Below are 20,586 nucleotides of genomic sequence, written 5' to 3'. Positions count from 1 at the left end.
TCCCCTGAGCAAATTCGCACCGGAGATATGTGAACCGACTCCATAGAGAGCCGGTGAAATTCTCCTGCTATTGTGAATTGGATACGGGTCCTCTGCTGGTGTGAACCCTGCCTTATAGGGCAGCATGCGACCATGAGATGAAGGTAAGTACACATCTTGGTGTGGGGTGGGTGGGTTGGTTTAAGTCAGAGAGAGCCAGAAAGCATAAGTCACTTGTGTCAAAGTACACTCAGTCTTTATGGTCCAACGTAGATTTGCACAGTACTGCTAGGTGCAGTCTATGATTCACACCCACCATTGAATTAATACTTAACTAGCAGATATAGCGTTGGCACATAGCTACTATCCAATTCATTCCAATTGATTTACTGTCACCTCCCCACCTGCTTCTTCACTTTCATCTCCTAACCCAGCCTGTCTCTTGACTTGACTTCTAAGCCTGGTTTCATGTCATTTTTCCAGATTTGAGTCACAGCCCAAAGGAGAACTACCCTGGATTATTGCTAATCTATGTGTCATTCTTCAAGACTTGGACACGGACGGTTTCAACAATGAAATTCAAATACCTTTTTATTTTCCTATGTTGTATACTGGCACAGGTAATATATATTCATGTCTTAGTAGTTGATCATGTTGACAAAAGTCTGTACAATGTAAATAACTGGTTTACTCAGAAGGTGGTAGAAAAAAGGCATTGTACTGTGCAAACCACAGCAATCCTTAAAAGCTGAGGATATTTTAAGTAAGAATTGCTTTCTGATTGGTTGCCATTAATTATTGTACCTTTCATTTAGAGTAATTTTGTATGTGCCATTTTTTTTTTATAAAGAAGATGTTACAAGATGTTTGATCTGCAAAATGATCAACTATTAAAGACACTTTTTAAAGACAATTTTCTTATAGAGTTATGAAATGAGTAGAAGAAAAGATGAGTATAATTTAAAAGTAACCAAGACAATCATTACCAACAGTTTTCTATTTTATGACAGATTGAGGAAGGGTTTAAACTTTTGTTGGCTTCTATTCTTGTCTGTTTCCCGGGGCATATTTATAAAGTATTTCTGTCAGTTAGTGGCCAATTTGCTTTCAAACGACAAATAATCGTTCAATCTACTTACAGCCGAAATTCTGCGCGTGTATGGTCAGCATAACCCTTCTCCACTTTATCCAAAATTAAAAAAGGTTGTGTCTGAAATTAGACATTAAGGGAAATTTGTACTGAGAGAACTTTGCATAAGTTGTATGCTAATTTCCTAAAAATGCTAGTTTCCTGGTTGTTTTTCTAATCCAATGGCTTCAGCATTATACGAGAATGGAGCACATCAGGTTTTATGACTTCATTGGTTGCAGTTTTTTTTCCAGGTCGTTGTTTCCGATGTTAAAATAGAGAAAGCTGGACAACTAGCAGTTTAAGAGGGAGGTCAATGAAGGCCGCCTATGCTCTGGTTCTTTGTAAATAACATAATTAAAATAGATGTTTAGATCTCAGCAATCATATAGGATTAAAAATGTACAATCATAAATGTTCCCTCCAAGTACTCTTCCCACCAGAAAATTGTAGACAGGGTTGGGTTAAGGACTAGGCGGTAGAGGCATCCAATTTGCACCGTTCAGCAGGAAGAGGACGTAAAAGGGCAGGGCAGGAAACGTATGCCGTTGAAGTATGGCTCATGGGAGTGGCCTTTTCTTCTTGGGTGCTAATGGGCCTTGCCCCAGTACTGGGACAGCACAGAGAACATTTTTGACATAACATCTCAATTGTTTGTCCTGAAAAACATACTCTCAGTCCATACACAAAAAGAGAATCAACAGATGCTGCAGTACTGATTGGAACTATAGTTAAATGCTATGGAACATAACAATACAAAAGACCCCATACAGAAGGATCTCTCCACATAAATTCTATTTTGAAAATAATTTTTGAAAAATTACTGTGTATATTATTTACACAAGTACATCAGATTGTGGTGAAATAAATTAATATGATACATAGTCATAATGGCCAATGTGACAGTGGTCAACCCTATAGGTACATCTCAACGCAAATCACAGATTAAGTGTGGCCACCTCTTCATAAATAACAGAGTCATCAATTATAAAGGAAGGAGCTTGACATCTAGATAGAGCACCGGATATTGTAGAGAATAACGTTGCAACACTTGGGTTGCCATGTTCCTAGTGCTGGCTGATCTTTATCTATTGCTGTTTTAAAAATGTCTTTGAGCTTTGGACTTTAAGAGATGGGACATTCCCGCGTGATCTAAACAGATTTTTCACAATCCCCAGTTCTATACCTTTATTTCCACCCAAACACTTAACCTAAACTTTAACATGAGACCTCAACACCTCAACTCTGCAACATTTAAACCCTAAAACACAGAACCCCAAGCCTAACAATAATTTACCCCAATTCCACATACTCACCTTTCCCTTTTTCGAGAGCCTCTGTGCCATCACATGCTAAAAGCATACAGAATAACTTTTAGCTTGACTTAATTGGGGTTTGATGTCTTTCTCTCACTCGAAGGTCAATTACGATAAGGTTGGAGACCTATCAGTCGCTGACACTTTGTTAAGTTAAGCTTGCTTTGCCTCCTCTTTGGAAGGCTGTTAGTTGAGCTATGTAATGTCTAATATAATCACTATTGTGTCTATGTGTCCAGATACACTCTCTTATAGAGTAAAACTTGTAGCAAGTATAGGAAGCAGAACTCTAGCTGAGCTTACCTACTCTTGCTACTGGTAACAACATGTATTTCTGTCACCTGTACCAAGTCTTTCTTCACTGTATCTTCATTATACATGTATGAATTATTTTGGTTTTGTACCTGTATTGCTTGACTTTATGATATAATAAAATCTTTTCTGATTTAAAAATAAATCAAAAAAGCATACAGAATAAGCTGATATATGAAAAAGTTTTTTTTATCCTTACTACCTGTATTTTATAAAACCTACAATGTCATATGTTTAACTTCTACACATTGATCTTGGTAAAATCCTAAAGTGTATCTGTAGCCCAAATTCATTTTTTCTAATATTAGATAGATCAGGGAATAGTTTAAAACTCATGCAAGGTTATTACTTTTTTTTCCTTGGGATGGAAGGTGGGCTGTATCCCATTGGAGGCCTGTGACTTGACAGGGAAAACAAAAGCAGCACACTGATAAGCTAATTTCGTCACTCTGCTCTCTTGTCTTATCGGTGTGCTTATTTCACTGCAGCGCACCTGACTGGTTCCTTGTCAGGGTTGCCAACTGTCTGTAAATTTACAGCAAAAACCATCCGATTTACAAATTGTCCATAAACGTCCATTACAGACAGTGGCTGCCAGTAATACATTTGGTCAGGGGCCAGCTTTGGGTGGGATCGGGCAGGCTTTTAGTGGGCTTAGATCGGGGGGCGTGTGCGTGGTGATGTCATGACACTGCTTGGTGCCTTTTAAGAATTACTTGAGGGGGAACCAGGACTTAGGAGTGAGAGCTCCATCCTCCTATGTCAAAGGTGATATGTTCCCAGCGTTTCCCTTAAGTCAGTGTCCACAGAGTTTCCCCTTACATCAGAGTCTGCAGGATTCCCTTACAGTGCAAGAGGGAACTGTGCAGACCCCCACAGACTTTGTGTGGCCACTGGAGGATGGCGCTGCCATTAACTCACTTCCTCCGTTGCTTTCTTGGGTGCAGGGCAGTCAGATGCTGTCCTCCGGGCGACTCATCTTATGACCACTCCTGTCCTTTTCTCCAAGTTCTCCTCCAGAGCCCACATCAGTCCTCCACTGATGGAAGGAAGAACTTTGCAGACTGTGATGTAAAACTTTGCAGATTCTGTGGACTCTTGTGTAAGGGATGGGGACTCTGGTGACCAGAGACTCCCTTATATCAGAGTTTCCCCTTATACCAGAGTCTACAGCATTCCCCCTTACATCAGAGTCATCAAAGTTCTCCTTTACATCTGTGTCTGCAGAGTTCCCCCTTGCACTGTAAAGGGGAACCCTGCAGATTCCAATGTAAAGGGAAACTCTGTGCTGGGTTGTATTAACCTAACCTAAAAGGAGAAATATGATTTTTGCCATTTGTTATACCTTAAAGTGGTTGTAAACCCTTACAAACCACTTTGACCTACAGGTAAGCCTAGATTAAGGCTTACCTGTAGGTCCAAGAAATATCTCCTAAACCTATACGGTTTAGGAGATATTTACCCGAAGACAGTGACCGCTGTCTACGGTGCATGCGCCGTAGACAGTGGCGCGCAGGCGCACTGGGCAGACCGCAGATCGCATCGATATGCCGCGAGTGTCGGCTCCCGTGCACATGCGCGGGAGTGACGTCATCGTGGCTCCGGTGAATCACAGCGCCGGAGCAGCGAGACCCACCAAGAAGATGGATGCTCGGAACTACAGGGGACAGCAGTGACTTCGCTGGCTCCTGTGTCAGGTAAGTGACACATAATGGACTACTATGCGATGCATAGTAGTCCATTATGCTTTACCTTTGCCTGGAATCAAAGAAGAAGTAAACCCATCAAGGTTTACTTCCTCTTTAAGCACATTGCTAATTGCTTTACCTACACGTTTTTAGCTTAACTTAGTCAATTTTAGCTAACTTTTTGAACTGAAAGTACAAAATTGGCACTGCTAGTAAATTGTTTGTGTCGTGTCAGCAAATTTCAAAATTTCACTTTACGTTGTTTGAAACCCTGCTCTTTATGCACCTTATACCTCTTCCTTTCTTACAGTAGACTGCAAGAGGCTGATACCCTACCAAATTTGGAGACTAATATGTGTTTTAAGGATATATAATTGGTGTGGAGTTGAACTAATTTGTGTTCTTTATCTTTGCCTGGGAATAAAGCTTAGTTTCTTTTTTTTTTTTAAATCAGCACCAGGGATGGTACTTACATAGAATTAGAAGCGTCCCTTGTGCTGATGGCTGCACTGTTTGATGAAATCTTGAGTACACTGACCCCCACACCCCCACAGTAGTGATCTCATAGTGCTGCAGGGTCTAATATGAGCCTCTGGATCTCTCATATGTTCTCATCAAAACTGCCAAATATGCCCACCCTTTCAGTCTCTCTACTCTTTCCACAAAAGCTTTCCCTTTGCTTCCTGAAATAACAAACGCTCCATAAATGGAGAAGGTTGGCCCTTTCAAGCATTCATCTGTCCTCCATTCATGGAATGCTTTTTATTTCAGGAAACTATAGTACAGCTTTATGAATGGAGCATGAAACGGTGGGGATAGTTTCCACTTTTGACGGGTGTCTGTGACCCATCAATACAGTGGCTTGTATTAACCCCCGCAGAACCAGAAGATTTAAATCGTCGGGGTACTCGGAGGGTGGCGGGGGGGAGAAAATGAAGATTTCACCAAACAGAGCAACCACCAGCACAAGGGACACTTCTCATTCACCCTTTATGCTGCTGAACTAAATTTAAGCTCTGGACTTTAAACATTACAGAATCCCAAGCCCCCATGTGACAATGAACGATTTCACTTCTATAACTCAGGGTAAATTTCAATTTTATAAAGGTTGCTGCTTCCATTCACAGGAACAGGAAGGGAGAGGAAATCCCTGCAAATTAAGGGAATCCCTTGGGGATCCCCAGGTCATCGGAACTAGTGTCCCCATTGTAAGATTTCACCTTTATTACTTTTCTGGGGACAGCCCAAAATGTGGGATTTTCTTTAGCTTCCATTTTCAATGATAATGGTAAAAAGGATAAATAGAGAGGGTGAATCTCTTTAATGGGGACACCTGAAAGGGGTTCTAATCTCTCCCAACTCCGTCCAAAATGAAAGAATTGCCATTGGTTATACTTTAACCGCTTGCCGACCAGCCGCCGCAGTTATACTACAGAGCAAATTGCCATAGGTGTACATCGGGCTCGCACACAGCGATTTGTAGGAGATCTGTGTTTTGTCCTAGGCAGCCCATCCCCCATACAGTTAAAAACAACTCCCAGGGAACACATTTAACACTTTGATCGCCCCTGATGATTGCCCCTTCCCTGCCAGTGCCATTAGTACAAAGTCAGTGCATATTTTTAGCACAAATCACTGTAATAATGACACTGGTTCCCAAAAAAGTGTCAAAAATTTCAGTTAGGTATCCAATCTGTAATCTGTCCACAGCAATATCGCAGTCCCGCTAAAAATTGCAGATCGCCGCCATTACTAGTAAAAAAAAAAATGCCATAACTCTATCCCCTGTTTTGTAGACGCTATAAACTTTTGCGCAAACCAATTAATATAAGCTATTCTTGTTGTTTTTTTTCGTTTTGTTTTTTTTACCAAAAATATGTAGCAGAATACATGACCTAAATTTAGGAATAAATCTGATTTTTATAATATTTTATTGGGTATGCTTTATAGAAGAATTCTCTGCCTTTTTTTGTTTATCGCAAAAAAAAAACAAAAAAAAACGCAGAGGTGATCAAATACCAAAATAAAGCTCTATTTGTGGGAAAAACATTACATAAAATTTATTTGGGTACAACGTCACACGACAATTGCCAGTTAAAGTAACGCAGTGCCGTATTGCAAAGAATGGCCTGGTCAGAAAGTGGGTAAATCCTTCCGGGGCTGAAGTGGTTAAACAGCAGTGTAAAAGCTGCAAAGCATGCAGGGAATCCAGAAAAGACGACCAGCTTACAGGCAGAACATGAAAGTACATTTTTAAGTAAGTGTATACTGGACTGTGAAATATAACTATTATTTGTATTTCTATTACAATGCTGGTGTTCACTGATGTGAGTTTATAATGAATGTGATGCATCAAAAACATTCTAAATTTGCATGTCATCCATAAAGTCATTGTTTTCAATAACGGTCGTTCACATACATGCGTTGCGATTCCTCTACGAATGCGATGCGATAAAAAAAGGGTCCTGTGCAAGTTTACAGCGTTGCATTGCAAATTTAGTCTCCAAAGACATCAATGTAAATCGTTCTGGAATCGCATTGTTGGTTCAGATATGTGCGAATTCCACCACACTGCTCTCCACAAAAACCAGGAAGTACACAGAAAGTTAACACTTTTTTTTTTTTACATTATGATTCCATTGGTTAGAACATCAATCGCAGCTATGTCCAACTCCTAAAATTTGCGGTAAAATTGCGGTAACATCACAGCGCAGCAGTGTGAACCCAGCCTCAGTGTGGTGCCCAAGAGCAGCAGCTCTGTCTGCTCTCTCTCCTCAAAGGCTCAGAGACCGCAGCGAGAGCCATTTGCTCCTGCTGTTGTCAATCACAGCCAGTAAGCAGGGAGCGGGGGAGGGGTCAGTGTAGTGGACAGTATAGTGGACAGTGTAGTGGACAGTATAGTGGTCAGTGTAGTGGACAGTGTAGTGTAGTGGACAGTATAATGGACAGTATAGTGTAGTGGACAGTGTAGTTAAGTGGACAATGTAGTGGTGTAGACAGTATAGTGGACAGTATAGTGGTCAGTGTAGTGGTCAGTGTAGTGTAGTGGTCAGTGTAGTGTAGTGGTCAGTGTAGTGGACAGTATAGTATAGTGGTTAGTGTAGTGGGCAGTATAGTGTAGTGGCCAGTGTAATGTAGTGGACAGTATAGTATAGTGGTCAGTGTAGTTCTCAGTGTAGTGTAGTGCACAGGGTAGTTGACAGTGTAGTGAACAGTGTAGTGGTCAGTGTAGTATAGTGGACAGTTTAGTGGTCAGTGTAGTTCTCAGTGTAGTGGACAGTATAGTATAGTGGTCAGTGTAGTGTGTAATGGTCAGTAAAGGAATCAGGTTGGTCAGTACTATTTGAAGGGACTTGGGGAGTGCTAAAGTCCACATCTTAGGGGTTGCAAATTACTTGTCTTGCCCTGGGTGCTGACAACCCACGCTACACCACTGGGTGTACTCACTTTTGTGAGATACTGTATATTCTATTTAAGTATGCATTCTTAACTAAGAACAGTCCCTTCTATTCCTCTCAGCTTCCTCCAAATCTTCTAAATCAGTCCACACTCTTTTTTTTTTGCTGCTGTGATCCATCTCCCTGTTAGAAGGTGGCTACATTCATTCTCTATGGTGCCACTGTATATACAGTGCCTTGCAAAAGTATTCACCCCCTTGGCATTTTTTGTGTTTTGTTGCCTCACAACCTGCAATTAACATGGATTGTTTGAGGATTTGCATAATTTAATTTACAGAACATGCCCACAATTTTAAAGATTTTTTTATTGTGAAGCAAACAACAAATAGGACAAAATAACAAAAAATCAATGTGCATAACTATTCACCCCCCTAAAGTCAATACTTTGTGGAGCCACCTTATATGTCTATCACAGCTCCAAGTCGCTTTGGATAAGTCGCTATGAGCTTGCCACATCTTACCACTGGGATTTTTGCCCATGCCTCCTTGCAAAACTGCTCTAGGTCCTTCAGGTTGGATGGTTTGCACTTGCGAACAGCAATCTTTAAGTCTTATGATAGATTTTATATTGGATTGAGGTCTGGGCTTTGACTAGGCCATTCCAACACATTTACATGTTTCCCCTTAAATCATTCAAGTGTTGCTTTAGCAGTGTGCTTGGGGTCATTGTCCTGCTGGAAGGTGAACCTCCACCCTAGCTTCAAATCACACACAGAGTGGCACAGGTTTTGCTCAAGAATATCTCTGTATTCAACACCATCTATCTTTCCCTCAACTCTGACCTGTTTCCCAGTCCGACTGCTGAAAAACATCCTCACAGCATGATGCTGCCACCACCATGTTTCACTGTGGGGATAGTGTTCTTTGGGTAATGTGATGTGTTGGGTTTGCGCCACACATAGCATTTTCTTTGATGGCCAAAAAGTTCAATTTTAGTCTCATCAGACCAGAGCACCTTCCTTCATACATTTTGGGAGTCTCCCACATGCCTTTTCCCAAACTCAAAGCGTGCCATTTTGTTTTTTGCTGAAAGTAATTTCTTTCTTCTGGCCACTCTGCCATAAAGCCCAACTTTATGGAGCGTACGGCTTATTGTCGTCCTATGTACAGATACTCCAGTTTCTGTTGCGGAACTCTGCAGCTCCTCCAGGGTTACCTTAGGTCTCTGTGCTGTCTCTCTTATTAATACCCTCCTTTCCCAGTCTGTGAGTTTTGGTGTGCGGCCATCTCTTGGCAGGTTTGTTGTTGTGCCATGTTGTTTCCATTTGGTTATGATAGATTTGATGGTGCTCCTAGGGATCACCAAAGATTTGGATATTTTGTTTATAACCTAACCCTGACTTGTACTTCTCAACAACATTGTCCCTTACTTGTTTGGAGAGTTCTTTGGTCTTCATGGCAGTGTTTGGTTAGTGGTGCCTCTTGCTTAGGTGTTGCAGCCTCTGGGGCCTTTCAAAAAGGTGTGTATATGTAATGGAAGATCATGTGACACTTAGATTGCACACAGGTGGACATCACTTCACTAATTGTGTGACTTCTGAAGGTAATTGGTTGCACCAGAGCTTTTTATGGGGTTCACAACAAAGGGGGTGAATACATATGTACATGCCAATTATCATTTTTTTATTTTTGAAAAATAATTTTATGTATATATTTTTCAAATTTTACTTCATCAACTTAGATTATTGTGTTCTGATCCATCACATTAAATTCAGATTAAAAAAAACATTAAACTAAAGGCTGTAATGTAACAAAATAGATAAAATAGGTAAAAAGCCAAGGGGGATGAATACTTTTGCAAGGCACTGTAGGAATATAGCCATGCACCCTTTCCCAAGATGGACTATGTGAACATGTGTAGTATGCATGGAGCATTGCACATGACCACACCTAACGTGCACTGCTTGTTTCAAATAAACAGAAGTGAGGGGAAAATAAGGAGGTTCAGGGGCTCACAGAGGATGTTACAGGGAGACAGTAAGAAACAATTCTATTGAAAAATAGATTACAGTGCCATTAATGTAAAACTAATTTCCCTCAACCAACATTCTGCAACAATACTCCCGTAGGGGATGTAATGATCGTGGTCTGTCTTCCACTGTGCATAGCCAGGCACATGAATTTCCAGACACACTTCAGATTAGAAACAGTCCTGGAACTTTGTTTCATTTTGTTTATTAGGGGAATAGAACTTGGATGGGGATGGTGTGCATATGGGATGTCCAATTGATTTAAGATAGGAAATTTAGGGACTGAACTAAAAACACCTCTGGTATATACAACCTTTTCTCTTCACCTACAGCACATACACTTTCTTGCGGACAATCACTCTAAGGACCAACTAGCACTGCGGTTGGGGCCTGACACTGGCTCAGCCAGGCCCAAAGCAAATGCCCTTTGCAGGCAGGGGGCGCAGGCCCCTATGGTGAAAAAAAATAGATAGTCTTAGTGCTAGCTTCCCACATGTGGCTACTACTCCCAGTACCCCCGCTTCAGGCCCTGACAGCCCTCCTGGCTGCAGCTGCCTCTTTCCACTGCCCGTGCCACCACAGCCCTTCTGACTGGCTCTGCACCCATCACAGACTGCTCCATCCCAGCCCTCTAAGGCAGGGATCCTCAAACTACGGCCCTCCAGCTGTTGTGAAACTACACATCCCATGAGGCATTGCAAAACTCTGATATTCACAGACATGACTAGGCATGATGGGAATTGTAGTTCCTGAACAACTGGAGGGCCGTAGTTTGAAGACCCATGCTCTAAGGCATGCCTTCCAGTCCTCCTGACCGTGTGTCACTCACCAGCCCTCTTGGCTGTTCCTTGTTTCTCCTAGAGACTTGCCTGGAAGTGTTCTCCCGCTGTCCTTCTTGCTCCCATGCCTCCTGTTCAGGACACCTCTGTGGTTTTTGGAAGGTCCTGTCCGCACCCGAACCCAGGCCCAAGGTCACCCCCCCAAGACTGGGGAGCTCCCTCAAAGGCCAAGACAGCCTAACATTCCATCTCCAGCTTCCACCCAAACACAACCCTTCCCCAGCTGGGTTGACCCTGAGTATTTCAGGGAGCCTGCTCCCTGCCAATACAAGTTTAGGATTGGTCAGGGCCCTCAGAATACTACAGGCAGCTCCACCTTACTTCCCCTTTCATTCTTCTAGAAGGCACCAAAACATTTTAGAAGTAGAGGGGGGTCTCAGTGATGCTGCCTGTGAGTCATCCAGCTCTCTCTGGATTTCTGCCCAACCCAGGACAAAATACAGACAGAAATGGTCTGGTGTGGTAAGCTGGATCCCCTAAGGATCTGTTCTGGTACTGATTCTGTTTAATTTATTCATAAGGGGATGGGATAAACAGCTCAATCTCAATATTTGCGGATGATACAAAATTAAGCAGGGTACTAACTTTGGCATAGGACGTGGAAACCTTACAAGAAGACCTAAATAAAAGAATGGGGTAGGCAACTACATGGCAAATGAGGTTTAATGTTGAAAAGTTAATGCATTTGGGTGCTAAAAACACAAATGCAAGTTACTCACTAGGGGGAGAACCTCTGGGGGAATCTAGGCTGGAGAAGGACCTGGGGATCCTAGTAGATGACAGGCTTAGCAATAGCATGCAATGGCAAGCTGCTGCAAGCAAAGCCAACAGAATATTGGCATGTATTAAAAAGGGAGAGCCTGGAGGAGGTCAACAAAGCTAATAAAGGGACTGTAGGATCTAAGCTAAAAACCTGTGCTGTAGTGTTGTAGCTCATCCAAAATGAATGGGCTGCCCTACTACAATGCAACCTGTTGCTCCAAATGCTGCACAATATATGTAGATCTGTAAAAAAACAAAAAAACAAAACAAAATACAAAATGAAATACAATGCACTGAATATTTCTCCTTTCTGAGAAGAACAAAAACGAGTATGTGCTTGTAGAAGCTTTGCTATTTATCTGTGGAAATTTATGGTGAGCCATAGGTAAACAGAACAGTTATGGGTTTACAGCCTGACAGTACTTTGCAGGGGGGGAGGAAGATGTGTTGCCTTGAAACCAGTCGTAGACTTTGAGCCTTGTAAATCTACAACACAATCAAGTGTATTTAGTGGTTGCGGAGCTGAAGGTAGGCTGTCATAAAATAGTCAGCTAATGTCTTCCAGCAATAAAAGGTTTCATATCATCAGCAATAAAACAAAATGGCAGTCAAACTGGAAGCAGATCAAAATAAAAAGGGTGGCTTACTTAACAATAGTTATATGTTATGTTGTCATGACAACATTTTCTGCCTGAAAGGGAGCTGTCTTTGAGGTTTGGACTGTGAGAGGGAGTTAATGGTTCTATGAGAAATCCTGATACTAAACAAGGCAATATACAGACAGACGGGGTGACCAGAGACAACTTGCTCTTGTGCACAGATGGTCAAGTCTGAAAAATCTTTGGAGACTTGGAGTGATGACCGTTTATGACTGATCTGGATATACCTGAAACAGAAGATGTGCTTATAGAAGAATCATATGTACATATCAGTGTGGCCTCATATGTCCTTATTCTCCATCCCACCCTTTAAAATGCAATACCTGAATATCTGCTAGTCTTGTAGGCTTTCTCTAACAACATGCTGAGAAACCTGCAGAAGAAACAACATCTGATACTAATGCATGCTTATTAACTTTTAGTTGTTAATCCATGCACTCATCATAAATTATGGTTCCTATAAAAATGGAGCTTATGAAAATATTGTCTCACGTATGGAAGGCCTTAAAGTGTCAAAGCTTATCGAAGATGATGTCATTCCCTCAATGCGTGACCATTGGTTGCTCAGGCGTGAACACTATCATATTGTAAGGCAGGCATATGCAATTAGCGGACCTCCAGCTGTTGCAGAACTACAAGTCCCATGAGGCATATCAAGACTCTGACAGCCACAAGCATGACACCCAGAGGCAGAGGCATGATGGGATTTGTAGTTTACAACAGCTGGAGGTCCACTAATTGCATATCCCTGTGGCCACATTCTCCCCATACTCAGAAGCTCCCCTCTGTTAAAGTGATTGAATGAGGGCTTTACTGAAGCAGGGAGGTGGAAAGGGAGTTACAATTTGTATTAGACACAAACAAGGTAACCATCAGTAGAATTATAACGCATTAATGTGTGTCTATTTTATCTGCCTGGTGTTTAGCTTTAGCAATATACCTGTGCATAAAGCACATATAGCAGTGATGACGAACCTTGCCACCCCAGATGTTTTGGAACTACATTTCCCATGATGCTCCACTACTGCAGAGTGCAAGAGCATCATGGGAAATGTAGTTCCAAAACATCTGGAGTGCCAAGGTTTGTCATCACTGCTATAGGTGCTTTATGCACAGTTACATTGCTAAAGCTAAACACCAGGCAGATAAAATAGACACACATTCATGCGACTGTTTATTAATTAATACATCATTCAATTTTTTTTTAATGCAAGCAGTATAACTACCTAAAAATGACTTGGTATCAGCCACTTGCAGTCCACTGTTCAGCAAAGCTCAAAGAATTAGAACTAAAGGAAGCAGTAGCACTAGACGCCAATCATTTGTGCTGCAGTGTAGGTAGCATGCCGATAGGAGAAGAGAGCTGACAGGGTGGTTAAGCTCATCAGAGAGCTGCTTCTCCTTTTTATGTCCAGTCACAGGGTAGTAGTGGAGAGTAATGTTATAAGTGAAAATTAAACTACAGCAAAGAAAGATCGGGTCCTCTCTCCTGCAAAGCAGGACTGTGCTGTGCAAGGCCCCTTTCACACTACTGGTCTGATCGGGTGCCAGTTTCTTAAGCGGACCTGATCAGGCCCTCCATTCTCCTCTATGGAGTGGTGGGTGTAAATCAGTGGCGGCTGGTGCTCCATTTTTTTGGCGGGATTGTGGCAACCGTTAGGTCAAACACCCCCTTCCGTTGCTTGCTCGTCTGCCCACCAGCCCCGCACTTACCCCATTTGGGTTGTGGACAGCTTCACCTTCCTTCACCCTGCATCTCCTGCTCTGTGGCCAATACGGTCACTTCTCCTCTAGGCCAATCAGGTCTTAAAGAGGAAGTAAACCCTGATGAGTTTACTTCCTCTTTCATTCCCTGCAAAGGCAAAGCATAATGGACTACTATGCATCGCATAGTAGCCCATTATGTGTCACTTACCTGACACAGGAGCCAGCGAAGTCACCGCTGTCCCCTGTAGTTCGCCGCATCCATCTTCTCGGTGGGTCTCGCAGCTCCACCGATGTCATCGGCGAAGCTGCGATGACGTCACTCCCGCGCATGTGCACGGGAGCCGAGACGCACGGCATTGCGCATCATCTTCGTTATCGAGGATGCCACGCTCAGTAATAAAGGAATTTGTACCGAGAGAAATACGCTGCTGTCATAAATATACACAGTTTTGAAAATATCGGCGTTACATATGTGAACATTCATCCACCCAAAAAGGCTACAAAACAGTGATGATCTCAGGCGTGTATGCATCCTTGTCCAAACATACCGGAGCTATCTCGCCAGGAAGCTGTCACTGCGCACTGCCAATCATAAGCCGCTGAGGCATTCCCCACTAGAAATGGCAGAATTTGAGAACTCTACAATTAATTGTTAAACATGCCGCGATTCAACCAAAAACAAATCTGTGGTTTAGGAGGACTTACTCTTTAATTAAAACAACACTAATAAAACCATTACAGTTCAAATGTCAGATATTCATTTTCTGCTTATCATATGCAGAGGGTAAATTTCTTTTTTTTTTTCTATTTCAGACATTTGTGGAAGCACAATTAGAGCAGGGGCTTCTAGGAGAAAAGACATTCAATGTTAAAGAAGGAACTAAAACAACTATCTATCAGGTAATATTATGAGATGTTCTTCAATCTCTGTGTAATAATGCTACAATTAATAACACTTCAGTCATAATTGAAAATTGAGCCTTGTGTTGCATACAGTGTGTACATCCAGGCAACCCAGCTTCTGCTTAATAACCAGCCAAAGATGTATTACACCATGTTACCCTAGTGTTTAATACCCCCTTGTCAACAATCTGCATTTTCTACTCAGATGTGTTACACAGTAGTGCATTTCATGGAAGAGGGAAAAGTAGTGGAATTTGCACATCTCTGCAAAACCCCATAAGAAGATGTATGACAACCTCAGCCCGGGCTCCAACCAGGTCATGCCCCCAACGCGTTTTCATATAGCTTAGTTGGAGCCCAGACTGAGGCTGTTATACACCTTCTTAAAGCGTTTTGCAGAGATGTGCGACTTCCAGGACTTTTCCCTTTTCTATTTAATGTCTAGAGCTGGGACGCTCTATTCTAATCTGCACTATATGTGGTTGCTACACAAGAGGACTCAGTGCAGCCTTGAACAGCATCTGTCAGTTTACTTTGGAACACAGTAGTACATGCATGGTATATATAGATTAAGTAGAAAAGGCCCAAGGAATGCACCCAAACACAAAGGCGGTGCAGTTGGCAGTGTGCCCATACGTTAAAAGGCACAGCTGTATGTTCATATTAAACAGGTACTAATCTAGAAATTAACTAATGTAGCACAGTCCTAGGTAGGTGCTGGAAGGGCGTATAGTTTTTTTTGTCTCTCTGCTTACAAGGAAGATGGTCGGGTAAAACATAGTTTTTGCATTCTCTGCCTACCAGGGAGCAGGATCTATTGGCCATTGCTCATTGTGCTCAGGTGCAGCTCAGATTGTATGACTGTCCCACATTGGTCCAATATGATGGCAAATTGGATAGTGAGAGGGGACCTGGCAAGTGAGTGCACAGGCATTGTTACAGCTCTGGACAGGCAGAGGAAAAGTGCTGCATTGCATGCTGAGATACTGTATGAATGCCAGGAGCACATGTGCTCAAGGGTACAGTTGGAGAGAACGGAGTCCAGGAGGGAGGGGGCGGCTGCCCCTCCTCTGTGGAGGCTTTCATGTAGCCTTGGATGGTCGATCCAAGGGCCTGAAGTTAGAGAGAAGCTGAATCCAGTGGTCCTGTTGAGCTGACTGGAAGGGGGACACCAGGGAGGATTTGATTCTGCCCACAGTGAGTACAGATCTGTGTCTTTGGGCCTGTCCTGTGAGAGCCACCCGTTTAGCTAGAATAGTTAGTGGACAGGTGTCAGTAAAGGGAATGCTATAGTGCAAGGATATGCAATTAGCGGACCTCCAGCTGTTGCAGAACTACAAGTCCCATGAGGCATAGCAAGACTCTGACAGCCACAAGCATGACGCCCAGAGGCAGAGGCATGATGGGATGTGTAGTTTTGCAACAGCTGGAGGTCCGCTAATTGCAAATCCCTGCTATAGTGTATCCTGAAGATAAAGTAGTTTCATCAAGTCTGCTCCTAGTGAGTGCAAGAAGACTTAAAAGAGAAGTATGGGTTTCCTTTTTTTGCTTAATCCTAATCCTTATGAGCTACTAGTATCTGCAAATCTTTCCTGCCCTCTGAGAAGTGCCCTGTTTCTGTTATAATAGAGTTAATTACCTGTGGGAGGGTCTACAGACTTTCATACAGCTTAATACCGACAATGGTCTGGCTCTGGAGTCTGGATCCAACCACTTTCCTGTTATGTTGCTTGATTGATGTCGGCTCTTCACATAACACACACAGCTGCTCTCCTCCTCCTCCCCCCTCCCCTCTCCCTCCTCCCTGTTGCAGACAGAACAATCTCAGCACACATACAGGAAAGCAGCAGGCATTAGTGAGTGTAGAAGTCAGTGATAGTGCTCTATACAGTGTATTATATTCTACTTCCCTGCTAAAATTATAATGCAAAGAAAATATTTTTAAAGTAAAATACAACACTGGCTTTATTTAATTTTTTTACTGGCTATTCAGATTGTTGAAAGATGTGATTGAGGTCATGGTGCCTTCCATGTACATATGCTGGTTTCACACTGCTAGGAGTACATGGGTTGGGGATGACAGGACTGTACATGGGATGATGGGAATGTATAGGAGTACAGGGGATGGGGGTGATGGGACTGTATAGGAGTACAGGGGATGGGGTTGATAGGACTGTATAGGAGTACAAGGGATGGGGATGGGGGACTGTATAGAAGTACAGGGGATGGGGATGAGGGGACTGTATAGGAGTACAGGGGATGGGGATAGGGATGACATCAGTGACAGAGGGACGGGGGATGGGATCAGTGGCAGAGTGATGATTTGTATGTACAATAAAAGAGACTCTAGGGACATATCAGGGGTCACTTTAGATGTGGGGGAGTTGTCAGTCTCTTCTCCTATGTACTGTACACAGGTATGCTCTCTACACATAGCACTGTGTACATTTCAGAAAACAGACACAGGGCACGGTTCACTATGCTCCTTACCATGCCTCCTCTTCTGAAATAACACAGTGCTATGTGTAGAGAGATTACCTGTGTTCATAGCTGGACAAAAGACGTTTTCAGTGGCTCTCCCCCCTCCCCCCCCAAAGGCTGGAGGAGACGCTGACATGAACTTTGAATGAGTGAGGGGAGAAGGGGAAGGGAATTCAGAGGACACAGGAACATCAAAGCCCAGGGGAGAGGTGTTGGAGTCTTGCAGAGGAGAGCTTGCAGATAACAGTCAGAGAAAGTTGAGGAGACTTCACTTGTATCACACTGCCTCTCTGCTTAAGGGTTTTAGCTGGGGACATGCTGCCATGGAAAAAGAGACACGTGAAGAACGTGCTTGTTCTAGATAGCAGCTTGAGTGTGCACCTCTTCACCAAACACACCTACATGTCCTCCAGAGGGAGGAAGTAAAGCAGAGGCTGTATTGTGGAGCTGTGTCCACCCCTGGAAACCTTTGAACTGAGAAAGAACCGTTAGAGGCTGATTCTGGATACTTCAAAAGACTATTCTACAAAAACTAAAGGACTGGGGAAAGAAAGAGATGCAATGCAGATATGAGAGTAGCATGTACTACATATTTTTGCATTCCCATATTTCTCCTTTAATCTTTCAATACATCCAGGGCCACTGTTAGAAATCATGGGGCCCCATACAGCTTACCTGATAGGGCCCCCTTTGGCCCTGCCCACAACCCCACCCTTGGCTCCGCCCCTGACCCCACGCTGTCATGAAATCTGGGGGACTGGTGGCGGGAGATGAAACATGTAACATGTTCCAAAAGGTGAACCTTTAATAACCATTATTATTCTAAACATTTTACACTATTATGAAGCAGCAGAGAGGTCTTATTTTAGAACTAATTAGCAGGGATGAGCTCAGGTGTGTTTGGACCGTAGTCTGAACCCACCTTAGCTATATCACCAGGAAGCTTTACAGCACCCCACCAAATCACAACTGGATCTAAATTGGAGAGATGTCAGTGTTTTGACATCTGTGCTCATTCAGTTTGTGTCCGCATACTCCACAGACTTGAGTCCATTTACATCAGGCTACCTCTGATCTGTCACATTTAGGTCTGGAAAAATAGAAAAAGGATTTTCTTTTTCCAACCTGAATGGACACAGAGGTAGGCAGATCTAAATGCACACAAGTCAATTCATATCTGGACTCCTGGAAACCTACATGGAGCTTCTTTCAATCAGGTCTGCATGAAAAACTGAAAGGCAGACCTGATTGCAATGCTTGGATGAAAAATTCTCAAAGGGGAATGGTTTTGGGGTTGGTAAAAATGCAGCTTGGCTGTGTGTTTTTACTGTCCCTTCCTTCCATCACACGTGTAAAGTAGCATCTCATCAATATGATGATCAAAGCACAACAGGTGCTGTATGGCTCTGTCAGTGTAACATGCTGTATGGTGCTGACTTTGTTATGGCTGTACAGTGTTATAGTCTGTAACACACATTACAGCCATATATTAAGAAAGTCAGCACCCAACAGCATGTTCCACTGACAGAGCCATACAACACCTGTTGTGTTCTGATCATAATAAAGATGGTGACCATAGGCATACAATGGGAAGTCTGGGGACTGCTCCTTAGCCTCAGCCTGTGTGATGTGTCAGTGTGTGTGAAGGGGGATTGCTTGCCTGTGGACCGGCGTCATGATCACTCTTTCTGCACCACTGTTTCACCTCCTCAGTGATGAGTCTCTCCCTCAGGCTGCAGCATGGCACTTACTGAGGGAAGGGAGCTACATTACAATTGAATCCATCCACTGGGGAAGGCATACAGTGAGAGGCCGGAACTTTAGTTTGTTACAATGTACACTGGTGCAGAGCAGTGATTGTCTGCCTGCGCTGAAAATGGAGAAAAAGTCCCTCTTCTGCTCTCACCTCCTGGGCCCCTCTGTTAACCTGATGGGCCCAGGAAGGTACTATATTCATTTCTAATCAAGTAGGTTAATAAAGTTATATAGCTAATTTGTTTTTTTAGCTAGAAATTAACTACAAAGCTGCTCGGACCCCCTGCTGACCGGGCCCGGTACAACAAGGCTGGTTGTACTGCCCTATCAGCGGCCCTGCATACATGTGGTAATATGGTTAAAGTAGTGTGTCTGCTTCCACAAATCTTCTGGTGAGACCAAGTGAGAGTGTCCTTATCCATTGTGACTAGTTCCGGTTGGAGTATCCCACTAATCCCTTCTCTCATCCAAGTTTGAAAATAAAATACAAAAACACCAATTCCCTGGACTGGTCATTGAGTAACGAGCAAGTGGGAGTAAGGGGGGATAGGAGAAAACCCATAGCAACTGGGTGCAGGTAATCAGAGAGAGGCCTAAGAAGTCAGCAAGCCCTATGGGGACAGTGCTACACTAATAATATGTTAGTTTTCAGCTTCTGAAAATTGAGCTGGTTATTATAGATGCAGGAGTTCTGATATACAAAATAGACATACTGTATGTTCAGCATGATTATCTTTTATTAAAACATGTTATAGATGTATAGCACACCAATAATGAATTTACAGCACCCCAAAATTTGTTTACCACACTAAAAAAGTAATATCCTTTAACCAACAGCCATATCCACACTTTAGCACTGCCCATACCCACGTTATTGTGCGTCATGTCATGTGTTCCTCAATTAAGCCAGCCCATTCATTCTGAATGTAGCACATTGCAACAAAAAAACAACAAGACACTTCATTAAACTTAATGCCGCGTACACACGGCCGGACTTTTTGACAGAAAATTAGATTGTGTGTGGTTTCCATCGGACCTTTGTTTGCCAAAAATCTTTAGAAATATAACATGTTTTTAATTTTCCCACCGGAACTCCGCCGGACCGAGAAATCCGTTCTTGTGTATGCTAGTCCGACGGACAAAAACCGACGCTGGGGAAGCTATTGGCTACTGGCTATGAACTTCCTTATTCTAGTCCGGTCGTATGTCATCACGTTAGAAAACGGCAGACTTTGGTGTGATTGTGTGTGGCCAAGTCTGTTTATTCGGAAAGTCCATTGGAACTCCGCCGAAATTCCGTCAGAAAGACCGTTGGACCTAGTCCCTCGAAAATTCTGGTCGTGTGTACGCGGCATTAGAGTTCCTCAGTCCTCTGCATGTGTGTAGTATTGTTTGCACCATTCAAAGTGAAACACTCCAACACACCACCAAAAATGCAAAGTTTTTACTCCCAGCCAGCTAAATTATAAGACTGCGTCTGTGGCTAGTAATATGTCAACCTACTATTACTGTGAGATACAATAAAAAGAGCAAACCATAGTCAATAGAATTGATTAGCAAACCAGAGAGGTCACTTAGCAGAGTTCCTACATAGCAAAACCCGCTAGCTACAACTACAGGTTGACATG

At 42.9% G+C, this 20,586-nt stretch overlaps 1 protein-coding gene across 1 annotated transcript in view; it reads left to right on the top strand.

Annotated features, from left to right (window-relative positions):
- Positions 1 to 337: 337 nt before the first annotated feature.
- The window catches only part of CDH17 (cadherin 17), a 108,722-nt gene continuing 88,473 nt past the window's right edge, over positions 338 to 20,586 (top strand). Inside the window, exons 1-2 of the mRNA XM_077493038.1 lie at positions 338 to 599; positions 14,633 to 14,719. Coding sequence (XP_077349164.1) covers positions 552 to 599; positions 14,633 to 14,719 — 135 coding nt within the window. The 5' untranslated portion in view covers positions 338 to 551. The remainder of the gene's footprint in view (positions 600 to 14,632; positions 14,720 to 20,586) is intronic.

The sequence above is a fragment of the Lithobates pipiens genome, unplaced genomic scaffold (assembly GCF_037356315.1).
Source record: "Lithobates pipiens isolate NorthernLeopardFrog02 unplaced genomic scaffold, aLitPip1_a1.2 Scaffold_19, whole genome shotgun sequence".
Classification (NCBI taxonomy): Eukaryota; Metazoa; Chordata; class Amphibia; order Anura; family Ranidae; genus Lithobates; species Lithobates pipiens.
The sequence above is the reverse complement of the archived record's forward strand: the minus strand, read 5'-3'. Positions and strand labels throughout refer to the sequence as shown.